Here is a 19,705-nt window from a genome sequence, read left to right as displayed (position 1 = left end):
ACAAGGTACTGAAGCTGGGGGTTAAATAATACTGCACATGCTCATGTGTTACAAGACTTACAATTTTCATTTGAACTTCAAGTTCAAATGAATCAAGTCAACTTCTGTTGTCAAAATAACTTAAATATGTATCAATAAATATTGTTTGTTATTTCACGGGTTTTTTTTTTTTTTTACCATTTATTTTCATTATCTTTCATCAACATCACTGTGTTGTCTATTGAGGTGAGAGAGTTGAATATTTCTGATTGCGAGTGTAGATATGAGATCTTAAATCACAGAGCAGGGAGCACATTATTACTTAATTTCTCTATTTTAAACACAACAGTAAATTATACAGAATGTAAAGTTCCTACATTACCTTGAGAAACATACTGCCCTCCGTGTGGCCCATAGCTGCCCATAGAGTTGTTTTGAGGATAATGACCCATCCCAGCATGCAACTGGCCACCGGATTGTGGGCGTGGCGATAAGGCAGATGCAGGCTGAGGAGAGCCGTAAGCAGGCATCTGTGTGTTGCGCATGTAGACTAAAAAAAAGCAAACAATTTAAATAAATTGAATTGTTCAAAAATGTTATGTTTTTCCAATTCAACCAATGGAACATTGATCATAAATACATAACATGAAATTGTAAATGATTATTTTAGCTAGAAACAGCAGATTGTAACATCATCTACATTGTAGCAGCTAATCTCAAATGATCATGCTAAAAAGAAATCATTACAAACTTGTTACTCTTGCGTTAGGTGTGACTGCTTCAGAAAATCCAACAAAGGAAAATCACTTTTTTTCCCACAATGCATAACACAAAACACACGTCATGCCTGGTTTGCTTTGAGCTCACATACAGGAACAGATTGGTATATATCACCATTGTCGCAGCCAAATTGCAGCAGAAACTAAGAAAGCATACGCAATTTCTATGTACAACTGATACATCAATCTAGATAATAAATCAGGAATATCAAAATAAAGGGATTTCAAGGACTCACCTCTCTCCTGGCCCACAGCAGACTGGTTTATGGAAGAATGCAAGATTCCATCAGACTGAACACTGGAAGGTCTGGGAGGCATCTGGCTTCCTGAGAAAGGCCAAACTGACTTTTGAAAATAATACTACTACTGAAATAATCCATAATCTGTTACTTATTCTCAACATCAAGGAATCATATTCCATTCAACAAAACAGTGTTCACTGCTACAACAGACTCTTGTACAATAATCAAACCCAATTTAAACACACAATTCATACTCGATACGGATTTAAGAATTGTGTACTCGTCTTAATTTCTTTTCACCCCTTAAAGCTTGCATGGACAAATCTGCACTAATCACGGCCCTTCACAAAACCTGTAGGTCCGGTGTTCCTTATTAAGTTAACATTATTTACAAGTGTGAAACAATTTAAGATTTTTATTTAAAATGATTGCACTATCAGCAAGCATGACAAACACACACCACACTGTAGGCTGTAACAAGTCAATCATTTAAGATTATTATACTGACTAACACACCTTCTAGAGCTTAATTAGTATATTCTAGCTAAATTGAGTGACGTGAGTCTAGGCTTTTAACCCTATGGGTGGACAGCAGACAAAAATTTTATGTTTGAATGGAAGAGCTAGAAATGTGTAACTGTGAAAGATTTGCACATTTCTATTATTGGTTAAATGACAATAATATATGTAGACCAGCAAATGCAAAAAAAAATCTCGCACAATATTTTATTATGGTCAACAGAGGGGTGTTTTTTTTAAGTATGCAAAAGTCTTACAGAAAATAACTTTGTATTCTGCCTCATTTTTATATGTATAAACACATTCATTAATTTCAATCTAGAATTTGAGAGTAGTCGGTGCCCACCAGCAGGTGAAAGGGGTCCAGACCGAGAAGGCGTGGCACTGGCGGGTGAGCCCACAGGCGATGGTGAAGGCCCACGGATGCCCGGCATGTGAGGTGAGGTGTGTGGGGAGAAAGGAGACTGAGCTGGGTTGCTTTGCTCGCCCTGACTACTCGAAACACCAGATGTGCTGACACCTGGACTCAGCGCACCATCTGTACCAGTGGGCAGGTCATCAATAGACCCAAGGTCCTGAAACACAGCAAGGAAGAAAAATCAAAATTAAGATGAGTTGAAATTTGAAGGGAATTAGACAGATTGAACATGTGTGTGTGTGTGTGTGTGTGTGTGTGTGTGTGTGTGTGTGTGTAAAATACACCCACAAATAAGAAAAGTTCAGGAGAACTGTTTAAATTTAAAGGCATGGGAACACGAACACACTAAACTGTCCTCGTGTTTGTAAACACATATAGAAATGCCTACACATACTGGTGAGTTGCCAAGTATTTCTATAGAAATCCCATACACATCCTCCAAACTGGCTGCAGCATGGAGGTCTGTGGCTCTGCACTAGAAATGGTCTCCACTGCTATTTTTGAGAAACCCTGACCTGATTGATAAATAAACCCCAGAGAGAGAGAGAGACCGGATGCAGGCACTAAATCAGAATAGTCTTGTCTTACAAAGGAAATATAACCACTCAACAACAAATGAGACACACACTTGTTCCTTTGTATTCCAAAGATTATCTGACAAATTTCTTAACAGATATATAGGTGTTTAACCTCCAAGATAGTAACCAATGACTAGCAGGGTGCCTGCAAGCCCCACCCAATCAGTCTACAATAAACCTACATTAATGAAAATAGATCTGAAAACAGAAATCTTGGTTTTAAATACTGTTTCTACACCATTTTCCAAAAATCTTTGTCCAAACATTCAAAAGGCTAAAAACACATTAACATCCCTCTACTATATACTCATGCATAAAAGAATCTTCATCCAATATCATTTCTCTCAGACATTTATCTACTTTCTATCTTTCTGAATTGAAGCACTGAAGACAAGCAGTAATTTCCCATCAGGCCATCAAAGGGTTGGAGTCATTGCTGCAGTTAAAACTAAGACGATAAAGCTCTGAACAGGTCACATGACCAAAATTACACCACTGCGTTGGAATATATTTGTTTTCTCTTTCAGTTCACAACACAACGCCAAAATGAAAAGTCGTTTTCAAATTTAGCCACAAAAATAACTCAACAAAAACTGCCAGGAAGAACATCATGCATTTGTAAATTTAACAAGAGAATATGACATAACTGTCCTGAGAAATCATTCAAACAGTGGTCTCAATTTGTTGCCTATATGCATCATACATCATTTGCATAAGGTTCGTTGCTCACCCAGTTAGATCAGAAATGGATGGTCACCTGACACCTGGTTGCTCACTAGTGTGAACTCACCTTGATTAAGTATTAAATATCATTAGTTCCTACCCTTCATTTATTGTTCCATCTTGCCCCCTAGTGGCTCAAAATTCTAGCTTTTTATCTAATTATTTTAATAAATACTGGATTAAAGCAATACATTTAGTTAGCCTGATCAGGACCAGGACAAACACACAGGTTATATGTTCGACACCCCTATACGTACACACACTCCTCTCCAGCCCAGTCCTACTCCACCTCATCATGCTGTGCTGCAGTCTTTCATTTCAGCAGCGGTTGCAGAAGGTCAAACTGCTGACTGTACAAAATGAAGCTGGCAAACTCTCGGTCCCTGCACATTCCATTCACTGATAACGACTGATCATCACTCATTAAACCCCCCGTCAAAGCACGTGGGTATGACAAATCTCACTAACCACCCCAGATTTACAGCAGCAGAATTTCAGATCTAAAAACCTGCATATAAAATGCATAGAAAAATGAACTGTTATTACTATTCACTGTGTACAGCATTCACGCTGCAAGTATGTGACCGTGATATACGCAGCATAATCCACAGCTGGGTGTGCGGTACACTATTTAAATGCACTCTGCTTCATGTTGGCTGATAACACTTTCCCAGACGACTGAGTTTTCTTAAGAAAACATTCTTCCAGACGAACACTTGAACGCCTTTTTGTTTTGCTGTTGTATGTGAACAGAAAGAGAAAATGGAGATATTTAAAAGCAACATTTTAGTTCAAAACTTTATAGTCTCTGACTTGAACACATCGACAACTAACTCGGTCTTCTCCAAAAAAATATCTTGCTACTTGGAAGCAAATGTAAAAGTATTTTCAGGATGTACGAATGATCAGAGAAGTGATCTTTTAGACAAAAACTTGGAAATAATGGTGGACAAATGAGCATTTTAAATGCACCCCAGTTCCCTGAAGAGGTGGAATTAATTAAACTGAGTCACATGGCCCAGTTTAAAAAAAAACACAAATACACAATGAGAATGAAACGTTCACATCATCTCTCACGCTCCATGTTCATTTTCCCCACTTATAAATCTGTTATTTATTTAACGAACGTACAAAAGATTAGTCCTGCATATTTACCCTGAATGTTAATGAAGGTTTACCATAAAAGTAACTTGTATAGAAATAAAGGGAAATAACAGTTTTGCGTTTATCACTGCACACCTCATCAATAATGGGAATATGGAATAAAGAATGGACGTTCAGTGCCAGCCACATGAGAACAGGTTCCCTTTTGAGTCTGAATCTTTTTAAGTTTACTTCCTCATGCCATCGCAGTGTTTTATTTTCTTGGAACAGTCGCCGCTGGCTCTCATTAGGGATAAACAATTGAAAGGCACAAATGTATAGGCACTAAAGTTATACAATATTTTACAGGACTTTAGAACCACTTTATCTGTTAAACTGCTTAAAGACAAAAGTCCATTGTTAAAAATTACCCGACAAACAACACTGAGATGAACAGAAGACGGAGTGGGGTTGAGTAAAACTAAAATAGACAAACAGAACATACAGTGGAAGTATCAAAAATACATACATAAGCTTTTCTGCTAAAGAGCACAAGAAAGAGTGTGAAAGAAAATGGAAATGAGAGAGGAAGTGAGAGAGTGAGCAAGCAAAAAAAAAAAAAATTAGTAGAAAAAAGGAAAGGGTGAATGAGCAAGGGGCAAAAAGAGCAGAGGAAATAAAGGCAAGAAAAAGAAAGCAAGAGTAAAGAAACAGAGGGAGACAAAGAGAGGGAGAATGGGATAGAGAGAAAGAGAGAGAAATAAGCCATTGAACATAGAAACATGGACAGGAAGCTCAGGCCGAGAATAGAAACAGGAAACAGGCCGCAGACTCTGAATACAGGCTTCAAAACAAGAGGAGCATAGAGCAAAGCTGCTGTATGTGTACGGGTGTGTGTGCATATACACACAAACAAATGCATAATTAAACGAAACCAGAAGAAACATTTATTTAACTGGACCACATAAGCAATACCAAAGAAAATAAATTATTTGGATGATCTACATTATAAACATCTTATAGTAATTTTATATTACACCACCAGGTGGCAGCAAGATTTTTATTTTAATTATTTATTTGGGGGGGGGGGGGACTTTATAAAAACGTCATCAAAGTGCAATGTCGTAATTTACCACAGGGTGGCGGCATCAAACCTTAAATGAGCAATCATTTCTAAAACTTTTTTTTCTAAAAAGTGATTTGTAATACGCGACAGATAAACAGTCTTTTTTCTTTTCTCTCAATATAAACAATCGAGATTCCGTTAATAAATGTCCAAAACACAATGATTATACGGTATACTTTTTTGCATAATCTGTTTATTATGAGAGTTAAACGGAATGTCTGCTGTTCCCATGTTTAAGATCAAGTGTATTAATAATTTAACATATTAAACAGTAAGTAGATTTTTGTTGAGGATCTAAATGAAATAATTATTTCATTAGCCAATCAGATTTCAGCATGCATTAGACACCAGCTATGATCACAAAAAATTAAAACTGGTTAGCGCCATTCCTTTTCTCTCTTTACTAAGTTACCTGACCAATAGGGGGTGCTATTGAAGTTTTTACACTTAAAACAAAGATCTGTGACTTCGGTGTTAAGAGTTGGGCAATAATATAATAATATAATTTCGATGATGTCACGATACGCTTTTTTGAGATATTTCAAAGTTTTTAAAAGTCACAAACAGGACATTGTTGGGTGCAATTTTATATTTATGTTTAAATCTTGTTATATTTGATAGAATCTAAAATATTTCATAATATTAAAAATATAAATACAATAATAGTACTTTTAAATAATAAATATACATGTTTACATTTTAATGTTAGATGCATCAGGACTGTTGTGGCAGCAGAAGGGGGACCGAGACGATATTCCCCAGGTGGCCGTGATGTTGAACCTGCTCAGTGCATGTTTATCTACGTATCTCATATGTACAGTGAAATACCTGTCGCTACACACCTCCAGTGTACTGTTTCCCCCTGATTGTTTGGATAAAAACCATTAATAAAAATGCTGCCTATTAAACATTTAGCCCCACCCACCTCTAAATGTTTATTAATTATGTTTATTTAACATGCAAACTTTATTAAAAAAAAAAAAAAAAAAAAAAAAAAAAAAAAACATGAATGATCCTGAATCATGTGATATTTATACAACTTATAAATAAACTCTCATTTCAGGAATTTCACAGATCACTCCAGGGTTGCTTGAACTCCACAAATCACCTTTTTTATTTTTTCGTTTCTTATAAAAGTAGCGTATTAAAACAATTGTTGAAACAGTGTAAACATTTACACACTAACTGTTATTGTTGAGAGAGAGAGAGAGAGAGAGAGAGAGAGAGAGAGAGAGAGAGAGAGAGAGAGAGAGAGAGAGAGAGAGAGAGAGAGAACCAGCTGAACCAGTCTATCCTGTTTCAATGCACCAGTGTTTTTCTCCTCTCAGTCTGTCAGTAGTTTCTAGTTTCACGTTCTTGAAATGCTCACAAGATATTATTTTGTGTGTCTTATATGTGAACAGTTGAGAGTTTCAGCTTGTTTTTATTTTCAGGTAAAGAGGCTGATCATTAAAAGGGAAAAGTTTAAACAGTGTGACTTCACCCTCTGGCTGCGGAGTAAAAAGTGCTCATGTTTGCTGTTTGGGCATCAACTGGCTCTGAGCTGACAACCATTTATTTCCTCTACTCATCTGTTAAAGGCAGCAGTCTGATCAGCACCGTCATTTCACCTTTAGGAGAGAAAGCGCTCTCTCATGCTTTTAATGTTTTTACTAACAAATAAGTGCCACCTAACTAGCTTACGAGGTGTTGTACCCAACTTTATATGATTCTTTTGTAGCTTTTGAGTTCAAATACACTAAAGTTCAAACACTTTCTAATGAGCAAATCGCAATTCAGTCTGAAAAGCATAATGTGTATAAGTTGAATAATAAAAACGCACAGAGCATTTCACTGGTGAATTGTCAGGGGAAGGAAAAGGCCTGCAAAAGCCAACAAGACTTTCTAGGGGATTTTCTAAAATGTATTTAAAAAAAAAAATTAAAAAAAGGAGATGGAATCAGATCCTGGGTGCATCCAACACTGGCACAGATGATACACTGAGCCTCTTTCATGATTAGACTTTTCCTCTCCTGTCGGCTTCTACTCCAGGTGAGATCACATCTGACAGTTATCTGTAATTTGCCAACCAAAACAAAATCCCAAACACACACAAACCTCTAAACAATCAGGAGGCGAGAATGCAAATCATTTCATCCACCGTTCATCCAATCCCAGAAAACTTGGTCAAATTTCAATATAAAAGGGAAAAAGCTTCATTTTCAGCAGCATATACAATTTGTATTGCAGAAAGGATGGGTAATGCAAAATAAAATAAATAAATAAAAAATAAATATAAATACTAACTTTAAAATTAAATAAATAAAAACAAAAGTGAAAAAGACAAAGAATATAAAGGCACTATATGAAGAATAATCAAAAAATATATTTACTAATAAAGGAAAAAAGAAAACAGGGAAACAAATGTTAAAGATGTGAAAAGTCCTAAAAAAAAACACCAGAACATGTTATGATAAAAAGGAAGGAAGCTTTTGTAGAAATATTTTGACATTTAACTCTGCTGCAACCTTGACCCTGTCGGGCTCAAGTCCAAAATCGAATAATTTTGTCTGGTTACAACGACGATTCCATATAAATCCTTCAAACATTGAGACATCATGCTAATGAGAATATCAATAGACAAAACAAAAACTCAACTAAGGTTATAAAAAGTAGACGATATTTTGATTTCTAAAAAATATTTTTCAATAATCTATTAAAAAACTGAAACATCAAAAAAAAGCTTTTACATTCCTAACCTACCTGTGTGTATAGCAATGTAAGAAGCTTTAGCCCTCATTTGCATAGGGCATATTCCACCTTGAAATTAATGCTATTTACAATGAGCTTTTCGTTGCTTTCAGAAAAATAAAGTCGTCTGAAAGTTATAGAAAGTGACGTGAGAACATTATCAAACCGGATACTAAAACCACAGCACTCACCGGCAGACTTGAGGGACGTCCCTGCATGCTATCCTCTGTACCGCTCTTACTGGAGACAATGGGCTGGTTTGAGGTAGGACCAGAAGTGTGAGAACTGAACGAGTCTTGGGATAGCTCCTTCCATGTAAGAGGAAAAAGAGAAAGTGGATAAAAAATTTTTTTTTTTCGACTTCTGAACTTTACATTTCACACTCTACTACCACTACTCTGCTACTAACAGAATAAGCAAATACAAATTACATTTAAATGTAGAAGTAGTAAATGTGTAAGTAAAATGCAAGACATTTGGGATTTGCCCAAACTAGAAGAAGGCAGATTTGACATAAAAATATAACGACGCTACATCTCTATAGGAAAACATTTCTTTCAACCTCATGAAGTCTCAAGGAGTATTTTAGTGTCATTGCCACCTCTGGCTTGCTCATTAAGGACACGTTTATTCATCCAGGAATGGTATATTTCAGTACAGCTTCTTTGTGAAAATGTCCATTGTTACAGGCATTATATAAAGTACAATTAAATTGGTCTATTTATCATTAAATTTCAACGCAAAATTTCATTATACTAGGGCTGAAATGATTCATAGAGTAATTTGAATACAAAAATGCTTCATTTAGTCCTTTTAATTACACATTATGTTTTCAGGCCTTTATTACAGACGCACCACTTGCTAAACTCTGGATAGGTAAATACAATGAAAGACTTTTTTTAGCCAATTGGGCATAGCCTCTGCAGTGGCAGAAAGCTTTACACATTGCAATTCTATTGATTTGTAGCTTATTTCATGTTCAATCAAATCGTTTGGTTAATTTAATAACACATGGAGCATCGTGTTTCTCCACGGACCACTATTACTGATGCACCAACCATTAAACATGAAAGCTTTTTCATTGAAAATGAAATAGGCTTCAATGAATAGAATCGTTTGGTATTAAACTAAGCCTCTGATCCCTGGAGCAAACTCTGTCTAACAATCGGCTCTGTAGAAGAGGAAACAAGACAGATGAAGCAGAGAAGCCTCGTTCATTCAAACTTCAGGACACCAACAACATGGTTTCCGGTGGATGCACCAGAAATGTTGGATGTTTATGAGAAATAGTCGCAATTACGAGAAATAAGGTTGGGAATTTGGGCAATTTTTTTTTACATGGCAAAAACCGGCTTCCATACAACACAGAAAACACTGCGGAATGAAAAATGGAGGAATGGGGAGAAAACAGTGAGGAGAAGATTCAGGCCAAAGAAAAGTTTCCAAAGTTTGGGATAATTTCAAACTAGAACACAGAAAACACTGTACAGTGCATTTACCCTTTAAAAAGTAATATGTAATACATTTTAATGTTTGAAGTTATGATTTTTTTATTTATTAATATTTTTGTACAGTCAACCCCCCGATAATTCGCCGCTCAGAAAATTCGTGGGTTCTCATTTGGAACCCAACTATCAGCAAGTTGCCGATTATCTTAAAATTCACCGAATGTACAGGAATGTTAGGAATAACATTTTAAACTGTTTTCACTAACAAATTTCATTAAAATTTTTAAAACCCGTTATTGTATTAAAGTGACAATGTGTAGATGAATTCACTGAGGTATCATAGGGGCAAAATTTCAGATCTCTCGATTCTTAGAACTTAGAAATTAAAATTTACATTTTTCTAAAAAGGAAAAACTACTTGTTCATTTTAAAAGACCAGTCTTACTTTCGCTTGTATATTCAGTATTTCTATTTAAATCAAGAAAAAGTTGTTCTTCACCGATTACTCGATTAATTGAAGGAATAATGGGTAGAATACTCGATAACTAAAATAATCGATAGCTGCAGATATACAGATATTAAATACCCCAAGAAATTAGAGAGAAACTACAATAATCTTACTAAATTGCACGAGTACAGCAGGGTTGTATGTGTGCCAACATATGATAAATTTAATGAGCCGTTCCCCTGTGAATAGAAGACAGGAAAGAACTCATTACCTGCTGTGGAGTTGGGAAGCGCTGGAATGGTGTCTGCTGTGGCTGAGGCGGTGTTGGTGGCGTTTGGGAATAAGGTGAGGGCTGGTGACCCTGTGCAGGAGGAGGACCATGACCCATGGGCTGCTGGGATTGCTGAGGAGGTCCTACGTTGGGCTGCTGCTGTGGAGTTGCGCTCTGTTGTTGTTGTTGAGAAGAAGGAGGTGGAGGCTGCTGTCCAGAACCAGGTGGTGTTTGGGAGAACCCGGACTGCTGCTGAGGCACCTGAGCTGACTGAGGTGTTCCCTGTGACTGAGAAAGAGCCTGGGATTGGGGGTAAGGTGTCTGGCCAGCCTGGGAATGTGGAGACTGCAGGTATGAAGACTGGCCCTGGGGTTGCTGAGAGTAAGGAGGCCCACCCTGTGACAGAGGAGGACCCGATGAAGGTTGGGAGTATGGATGCTGGGAGCCTGGGCCAGTGGAATGCTGCTGAGGGTACGAACCCTGCTGAAGTCCTCCATGGGGAGTAAGAGGGTTCTGCTGGCCATAGTAGCCTCCTCCTTGGTTCGGTCCATAAGCTCCTGGGCCTTGCTGTCCATAACCCATCTGTAGTGATGAATAAAAAGAAGAGAAAGCAATCATTTTATATCTTCATTCTAATCAATCAATTAAAACCAGATTTACACTTTACAGGATTCTGACTTTTGACAAGACCAAAGTCTTGTACAAAGTTTGCACAAAAAGCATTGCTAAGGTTTACTACAACATTGAGGAACTTAACCAAAAAAAGAAGCTAATTTTGGTCAAAATATCTTACATTTTTGCGAGGCAATGGATAATTAATTATGGTATTCAAGGTATAGATGCACAGTGAAAAACTCCCTACCCAATCTTTTGAAATTAGATTGAAAACATCAAATTCATGCAATTAAATCATATGTACATCTCAAAAGCATTATGCGTGAAGTTATTGGTAGCAATACATCAATTGATACAGATAATGTGGTGATACAAAGAACATATTCATTACTTAAGTGTAAGTTTGTCCCTGATGAGCAAACCAGTGGTGACTGTAGCTGGGAAAAACTCCTCGAGATAGTATTCATCAGTATTCAGTACTCCAGATGTCCCCAGATTGCATTATTAAGAATAAGCTTAAATACATCCTGGTCTAATGACACCTAACCTCGTCATAGAACAAAAACACCTCTGAATGGCTCATAATAAACTTTTCAGAGCAGCCTATTCACAAATCTGAACCCCAGCAAAATGCAGTTGCAGAAATCTCAAGTCCTCCACAGTGATATGAAAGACTGATCTATAGTTACCAGAAGAATTTGGATTTAGTTGTTGCTGCTGCTGCTTCAAATTTAGAGGATTTTTTTTATCCCATAAATGAAAACCATTTAACAATTGGTTTTATGTTTCACTTGTTTTCATTGTCTTAAATGTTATATGAGGATCTGAAACTAGTTCATGTGAAATATGCAAAAATAGAGGAAATAAGAAGGGGGTTCATTTTCACAGCAACCTCAAGTCAAGTGCTCGCATAAACCAGACGTAAAGCCTCAAAGAATCTCCAAGTCCTGTGTAGTTTGTTAATATTATAGCATGTTGCCTTGTGAAAACACTTGTGAAAGCAGCATAGCTTTCAAATGCATTTGGGCATTTTAGAACAACTGTCAGTCAATTCAAACATTGAAGAAACTAATGATGGTGCTGAGGTTATCAACATAAAGTACCGGATGTAAAATACGTGGCCATGCAACCTAGTTTTCAAAATAGACTAATCCAGGGACTAAATTTGCAGATCCATATACTTTAAGGAACAAATGTCAATATGATAAACTGTTTGAAGATCTTTTAAATATATCCTGAAAACTTTGGTTAAAAAATAATAATAATAATAATCTTAAATGTTTAACATGATTTTTGAATATGTGATTTTAGATTAAGAGCAAACAAAGCCCATCCCGACTAATCACAACAGACATGTCCGGCCCATAGATTAACATATTAATCAGATTTGATGGAAATCAGATGCGACTTGAATGGAGAAATAGTTTGCGAGAAGTTAGTGAGGAGAACAGTGTTTGCTGCCCTACATACCAGTTTACCAAGAGACATTCTGGAGACTCCACCAAATACAAAAACTTTGGTAAAAATCAAACAATGCTGATCATCCTGTGAACAACATTGTGGCATTATCAAAATGTTGTGGGTGATGTTTATCAGTAGTAAGTGTGATGGGAAATTGGTCATGACTGGCTGCAAAATAAACAGAGTTAAAACTGAAAAAGTTAGAATGGTCCATTCAAACCACAGACCTCAAATCTGACAGACTCTTTGCCTGTTCACAAATACAACTGTTTGCCTAAAATGGGCAAAATATTGGAACCTGGAGGTTCATTGGTAAAAAGCACTAAATAAATAAAAATGAATTGAAATAGGATGGCCACAGATCTGAACCTGTAACTGTAGCAAACAACACAATTCATCCATCTAATACATCTCATATGTTGGACGCAAAAAACAAAATCAATAGTAATGCACTAAGTTATAAATACAATAGGGCTAAAACGATTCCTCGAGTAACTCAAATACAAAATATATATATATTTATTTTTTTATTTTATTTTGGCAGATTATTTGCCTCAATGCTTCGTTTGCACACTGAGCATTGTGTTTCCTTGCTGACGATTATTACCGACGCACCACCCTTTAAACTCTGAATCCCTCTGGACAGGAAGACGCTGCAGAAAGCAGCTAGGAGAAGATTCATATGGAAGCCCGTTTCCGCCACATAAAAAAAAGTTTGCCTAATTCGGAATTTATTTCTCCCAATTCCAAGTTTTTATTTTATTTTTTATATATTTTTTTGCAATTCTGACTTTTTTTTTTTTTTAGCCAATCAGGCACCGTCACCCCCTCTGTAGTGCCAGAAAGCTTTACACTAGAGCTGCAACAACTTCATTCTAAACTCGATAATAATAGATAATGAAACTCAGTGTAAAAAAAAAAATGCTTTTTTTAACTAGTTGGGCTTCTCAAGTTTAATGAAGCACTTTTGTGTAAAAAAAAAATGCTTTTTTTAACTAGTTGGGCTTCTCAAGTTTAATGAAGCACTTTTGTGTAAACGGTTTGTAACTTCTGGACAGTCGCACTGGATCTGTTCTGTCGTGACATGCAAGCATCAGGTTACACAATCAGTTTGCTCAAAACATTGTGATGGATTTAATTAAACTAGTGCAAACAAAAACTAAATCTAAAAGCAGTAAATAGCAGCCGTAAGTGATAAAAAAAAATTAAAATAAAATACACCAGTGCGTATTTTTTTCCTTTCTTTATTTTTTTTAATCAAGCCTTTTAGCTTGCTGCATTTTTTCGTTCAATTCTCTATTTTATAGCATTTGTCTACTACACCAGTGGTCCCCAACCCCCGAGCCAAGGACCAGCACCGGTCTGTGGGTCAATTGGTACCAGGCCACACAGAAAGAATACAAAACTTACATTATTTCCGTTTTATTTATTATCTGATTCTGAACAATGTTTTATTTTGGGAAATTCCCAGATTCTCTCCAACACCTTCTGTCTATGACTCACTCTTGATGTATGTCATGATGTTTGCCTCGGTCACATGTCTTACCTCCATCCTCTACCTTCTTAAAGAGGCTGCACCGGCCGCTAACACATAATATATTACCGCTTAATTGAAACCCCCAATCTAGAAAAATGAACAAAACACACCACAGTGGATTTACATTTATTATTATACTTAGAAAATACCAGTTTTTGCCAGTCGTATCATTTTATTTTGTTGTATTTATCCACCACACCTTAAAAGCTGGTCCGTAAAAATATTGTCGAACATTAAACCGGTCCATGGCGCAAAAAAGGTCGGGGACCGCTGTACTAAACCATTTAACTTCTCAAATTTTGAACGTGATTTACTACGGCTTTACTACGTTCAAATGCTTGTTTTTATAAATATATTTTTAATAAATTATATTTAATTTATGTATATATAATTTACAACAAAATTTTATTATATATTCTAGATGCTTATATCTTTACAAATGAAAAAATAGGGGGGGGGGGGCTTATTTACAAAAATTGTCAAAACAATTTTTAAAGAAAAGACGATGATAAATGCACTGTATGGTGTTTTGTTCACATTTTAGTTTGAAATGAGGTCAGAATTCTGAGAAATAAACTCGAAATTGTGAGAAGAACAGGCTTCCGTAGGATTTAGGCCACAAAAACGTCGGAAAGTTTCCAAAGTTTGGGATAATTTCAAACTAAAATAAAAAAAAAATTACTTTTTGAGTAATCTGAAGTTTATTTTTATTTATACATTTGTCATTGCATTTTGATGTAATATGGCAATTAAATGCACTAAATGGGTTTAGTTTCAGATATTCTTGTGTGAAATTTTAGCAAAACAAATTACTTGTTCATTTTAAGAGACCCATCTTATTTTCTCGTATATTCAGTTTTGCTCTTTAATAAAGAGAAAGTACTTCTTATCTGATTACTATCTGATTGTTGGAATAATCAATAGAATACTCGATTGCTAAAATAATTGATAGCTACAGCCCTAAAAGACAATTAGAAATTATATGCAATATATATCAAATCTTATTGATTTAATGGCATCATCATGATACTCCAAATAGTCTTTAAAAATTTGGACATTAAAATATGAACACTGTCAACTCAATAAAATGCTCAAATAATTGTTTCTGTAGTGACATTACTAAAATGTATAGTATACAACAGAAATACTCTATTCCATTACTATTGTTTAGCAAATGTACACACGGAAGTTTGAAATTCATTTATTTATTAAAATATACAATCCTCCTCGAAAATGTTTGAGACTTATTTTAATTGTTTTAATTTTTTTTATCCTTAACAGTCTCACACAAACATGCAAAATGATTATCATAATAAAGATTTAAATGATAAATAAATGCATGTAATTTAAGAATTATACCTTTTTTTTTTTTTTTCTTCTTTTAGAATCACTGCAATAACCAAAACTCTCACCTTCGCACTTATAACACAACACACCTTACTATAACACTACACACAGAGCACACACCACCATAACATCACGACACCCCACAATATGATGGCACACAACAGCACTGCCATAACACCACCACATACCAACACAATTACACTAGGCAATACACACTCCTTCACCCTACAAACCCTATAATCCGTCACTGTAATCATCATAAATATGTATACCTCTGCAGTAACTAAAACCTTCATGACAATGACTTTCAGACTTGCAATTAGTCATTGGATAAAATTTCAGAAAGCAGAGACATTTTCAAATCTCCATTCAGCAGCAAGAGGCTGGGTTTAACAGTAACTCATCACAGGAGAGGTCAGTGAAACAAAACTTAAAACACAGTCAGGCCAATGTGGAATGGAGTATCTTTAGGGCAGAAATCCTGAAATAAAATTAGTCAGCCATCTTAGCTCAGAACTCACCTGCTGTCCATACTGCATACCTCCCATAGCACCAGGGGTGCGCACCTGCATACCCATTGGGTATCTCTGTGGTCCTGGGGAACCATAGCCTTGGCCGGGGTAAGGAGGCCCTTGCTGAGCACCTGGTGGAGGCCCTTGCTGCTGAGAGAAAGGATTCCCTGCTCCATAATGCTGGCCCCTGATCTTCACCACCTGGTCCATTGGGCCGGGGGTCTAAAAAAAAAAAACCGAATAAATAAATAATTTCAGTATCTCTCATAGCATTGTGAAATGAGAACCAGCAATAATAAAATAAATATTTACAGTCGATTTAAGAAGTGTGTGTGCTAAATTGCAAACAACTGTAACTAAAGTAACAGGTACAATTCCATAAAGTGTGAAACAGCTATTTTTAATATTTATTAATGACCCTACTGAGCTAAACTGATTTTCATTCAACTGCAAACATCAAATAATAGCCTTAATTTTCAAAGCAGAGGCGAGATTATGGTATAAGAGGGATTTTATTTATTCACACATACCGATTATATGGATTCAGATACACACATCTTGATTCAGAAGGAAATTAGTGTTAAAATTCATGTAATCGTCTTAAATGTAAATATTAAAACAGACATCTAAATTACAGCAGCTACGGGAAACTCTACACTACCTGCAGCATTAAAACAACCAGCGCAGGAGCTTCATAAACTCACAAGAGTAATGAGGTGACTAAAACTACATCGATACAATACGATAAGATAAACCTTAATTCGTCCCCACAGTGGGGACATTTCAAATAAAAAAAATAATAAAGAATAAAGTAATAATAAAGTTGTACAATGTTACAGATACTGGTTTCTAGGGCTGAGGAATATAATTCCTTGTGTGAATAAATTTAGGATTTTAACTTCTTGAACTGATGCAATAAACGTGGATTATTTTTTATTTACTTTTTAATACTTACCGTAATTTCCGGACTATTAAGCGCACCCAAATATAAGCCGTACCCACTGAATTTTACAAAGATTTTTATTTTGAACCGCACCTGTCTATAAGCCGCAGGTCTACAATAAAACTAATGAACTTTACACAGGCTTTAACGAAGACAGTGACTGTTAAACGGTGTACCAGGTGAAATATGTTGTGGCTTCTTTAAGAGCAGAGCGGCATTTTGGGAATAGGGTGCCGCCGCATTTTTACGGTATTACTGCATGTGTGCAAGACCGAGGATTATGTCCTTTTTATTTTCTGATGCTCATTTCTAAGTTTCTTTGACTAACCCGTAACGCTGTTGCCAAGAAAAATTTAAAAGCATGAGTTTTGGAAACCTGTCTGTGCTTATATGATTTCCGTAGCAACTGGAGTTAGCGAGCTCTCCCTTCACCCAGACTCAACGCGTTACAACAGCTTGTATCTAAACAGTAGCCTTCCAAGGAAGTCATTGTTCACCGTCTTCCTCCTTCCTTTCACAACTATTTCTCTCGAGAGTTTCTTTTGTCATCGTCGCGCGTTTAAAAATCACCATCGGTGGAAGTTTTTTTCTCCCGGTGCCGTGCAGCCCAGAACACAGGTGAAGTGCATTTTTTCGTTTCCGTTCGGAAATTTCATTGGTCTAAATGTTATGTCGCTCAGTTTTTTGGCTTGAAGTTTAGCCGCTCCGTTGTTTCAGCCACCGTGTGCAAAACGTGGGCTTATAGTCCGAAAAATACAGTACATTTTATTTTACTTTATATATTCCAACAACCTATAGAAAATATCTAACAAAAAAATAAATCATTGTTTTTATCATTCAGGTAGTTTTGTCCATGCTGTTTATTGGCCATAGTATAAGTAGAATAATCGATTGTGCACAACTTGTGCATTAAAGTCATATAACACACTCACTAATGGATTATCATTTGAATATCAGTGTAAATACAAGAATCCCTGTGTAAAGGCATTTTTAAGGATCATGGATTGTACAATTATTGAAAAGCAAACAGCACTAATTTTCCAGAACTTCACATCTAAGCTTTCTTTAACATGTGCAGATTTATTCAGAATTTTTTTCCGCAAAAGACCTATAAAATTTATATTACAATCCAATAAGAAAGCCACATTGATGATAAGAGGGATACAACAAAGCGCATTTTCTGAATATTTGATCACATAGCAAAAATTAACAAGCAAAATCTCTGAAATACACACAAGGGTCTGAAACACCATAGATAAATGTTCCTGACTATGGCCAGGGTTCTTATTGCAAACAACTGTTTATTCACACAAGGAATTATATGCCTTAGAAGCCAGAATCTATATCCTGCTTAAACTTTATTATTACTTTATTCTTTATGTGCAATTGAAAAATTTCCCCACTGTGGGACGAATAAAAGGTACATTTTATCTCTTATCTTAAAAGCACAGTGAAAAAAGGGAACCATATTGATCAATTAAAAACAGTTTTAAACAGAAAATCTTCGAAAGACACTAAATAAGAGCACATTTATATCACTACATCAAAATTCCAGTACCGCAAGTCAAATGTCCTTATAAAAAACACAGATTTTTTTTTATTGTTTTTGACCTCTTAAAAATATTTTGAGCTAAAAGCTAAAAATGTCTGACAGATGATGATAGGAGGTGAGAGTAGATGAATTAAGAGACTAATATGAAGTGTGTTTTCACAAAAATATCCCCCATTACCCAAAATGCTATTCAGCTACATGCAGATAGTGGTGCAGCAACATTTACCTTTGGTTTCATCGAAGCTTTAATTAAAATACAGCAGAGAAAATATAAATCGATATAGAAAATATTCTGATCACCCCCTAAAGGACTAAAGTAATCATAAAACCCCATGACCTCAGAGAGAGAAAGAAATCGCTCAGCATGTGACGAAACAAAACGGCCTCAGTAGTAAACACAGCAGTAACTTGCCATTAAATGAGTTATATTGTGTATATTAGGGCTGTAGCAATCGATTCTTTTAGTAATCGAGTATTCTACAGATTATTCCATCGATTAATCTGATTTTTTTTTATTAAAGACCAATACTAAATGTTCAACAGAAAATGATAGGTCTCTTAAAATAAACAACTAATTTGTTTACTTTTAAATAAAATTAATTATATTGATAAAACAAGAATATCAGTGAAAACTAAACCCATTAAGTGTGCTAAATGGGTTTAGTTTTCACAGATATTTTTGTTTTATCAATAAAATTAATATTATTTAAAAGTAAACAAATTACTTGTTTGCCATATTACCTTAACATGCAAATATATACAATGGTGTAAAAAAGTGTTTGCCCCTTCTTGATTTTTTATTTTTTTTTCCCCATTTTTGTCACACTTTAATGTTTCAGATCAAACTAATTTAAATATTAGTAAAATATAACAAGTGAACTCAACATTCAGTTTTTAAATGAAGGTTTTTATTATTGAGGGAAAACAAAATCCAAGGCCGTGTTAAAAAAAAAAAAAAAAAAAAAAAAAAAAGGGTTTGCCCCCTAAACCTAATAACTGGTTGGGCCACCCTTAACAGCAACAACTGCAATCAAGCGTATGCGATAACTTACGAGTCTGGCAGCGCTGTGGAGGAATTTTGCTCCACTAAATCTATGCAGAATTGTTGTAATTTAGCCACTGTAGTAATTTAGGCCACTCCAAAGTCTTCATTTTGTTTTTGGTTTAGCCATTCAGAGGGGGACTTGCTGGTGTGTTTTGGATTATTGTCCTGCTGCAGAACCCAAGTTCGCTTCAGATTTAGTTTACAAACAGATGACCGGACATTCTTCTTCAGGATTCTTTTGTAAACAGCAGAATTCATGGTTCCATATCACAGCAAGTCTTCCAGGTACTGAAGCAGCAAATCAGCCCCAGACCATCACACTACCACCACCATATTTTACTGTTGGTAC

The 19,705-nt window shown here is 35.7% G+C and overlaps 1 protein-coding gene across 1 annotated transcript in view; it reads right to left on the bottom strand.

Moving 5' to 3' along the window:
* arid1ab (AT-rich interactive domain 1Ab) overlaps positions 1–19,705 on the bottom strand; it is a 48,512-nt gene that overhangs the window by 14,218 nt on the left and 14,589 nt on the right. Inside the window, exons 2-7 of the mRNA XM_083543152.1 lie at positions 15,826–16,038; positions 10,345–10,926; positions 8,369–8,485; positions 1,866–2,094; positions 995–1,084; positions 362–529 (exon numbers count right to left, since the gene is read on the bottom strand). Coding sequence (XP_083399278.1) covers positions 362–529; positions 995–1,084; positions 1,866–2,094; positions 8,369–8,485; positions 10,345–10,926; positions 15,826–16,038 — 1,399 coding nt within the window. The remainder of the gene's footprint in view (positions 1–361; positions 530–994; positions 1,085–1,865; positions 2,095–8,368; positions 8,486–10,344; positions 10,927–15,825; positions 16,039–19,705) is intronic.

This window comes from Silurus aristotelis, assembly GCF_946808225.1.
Source record: "Silurus aristotelis genome assembly, chromosome: 6".
Lineage (NCBI taxonomy): Eukaryota > Metazoa > Chordata > Actinopteri > Siluriformes > Siluridae > Silurus > Silurus aristotelis.
This window is presented reverse-complemented; position numbering and strand designations above follow the sequence as displayed.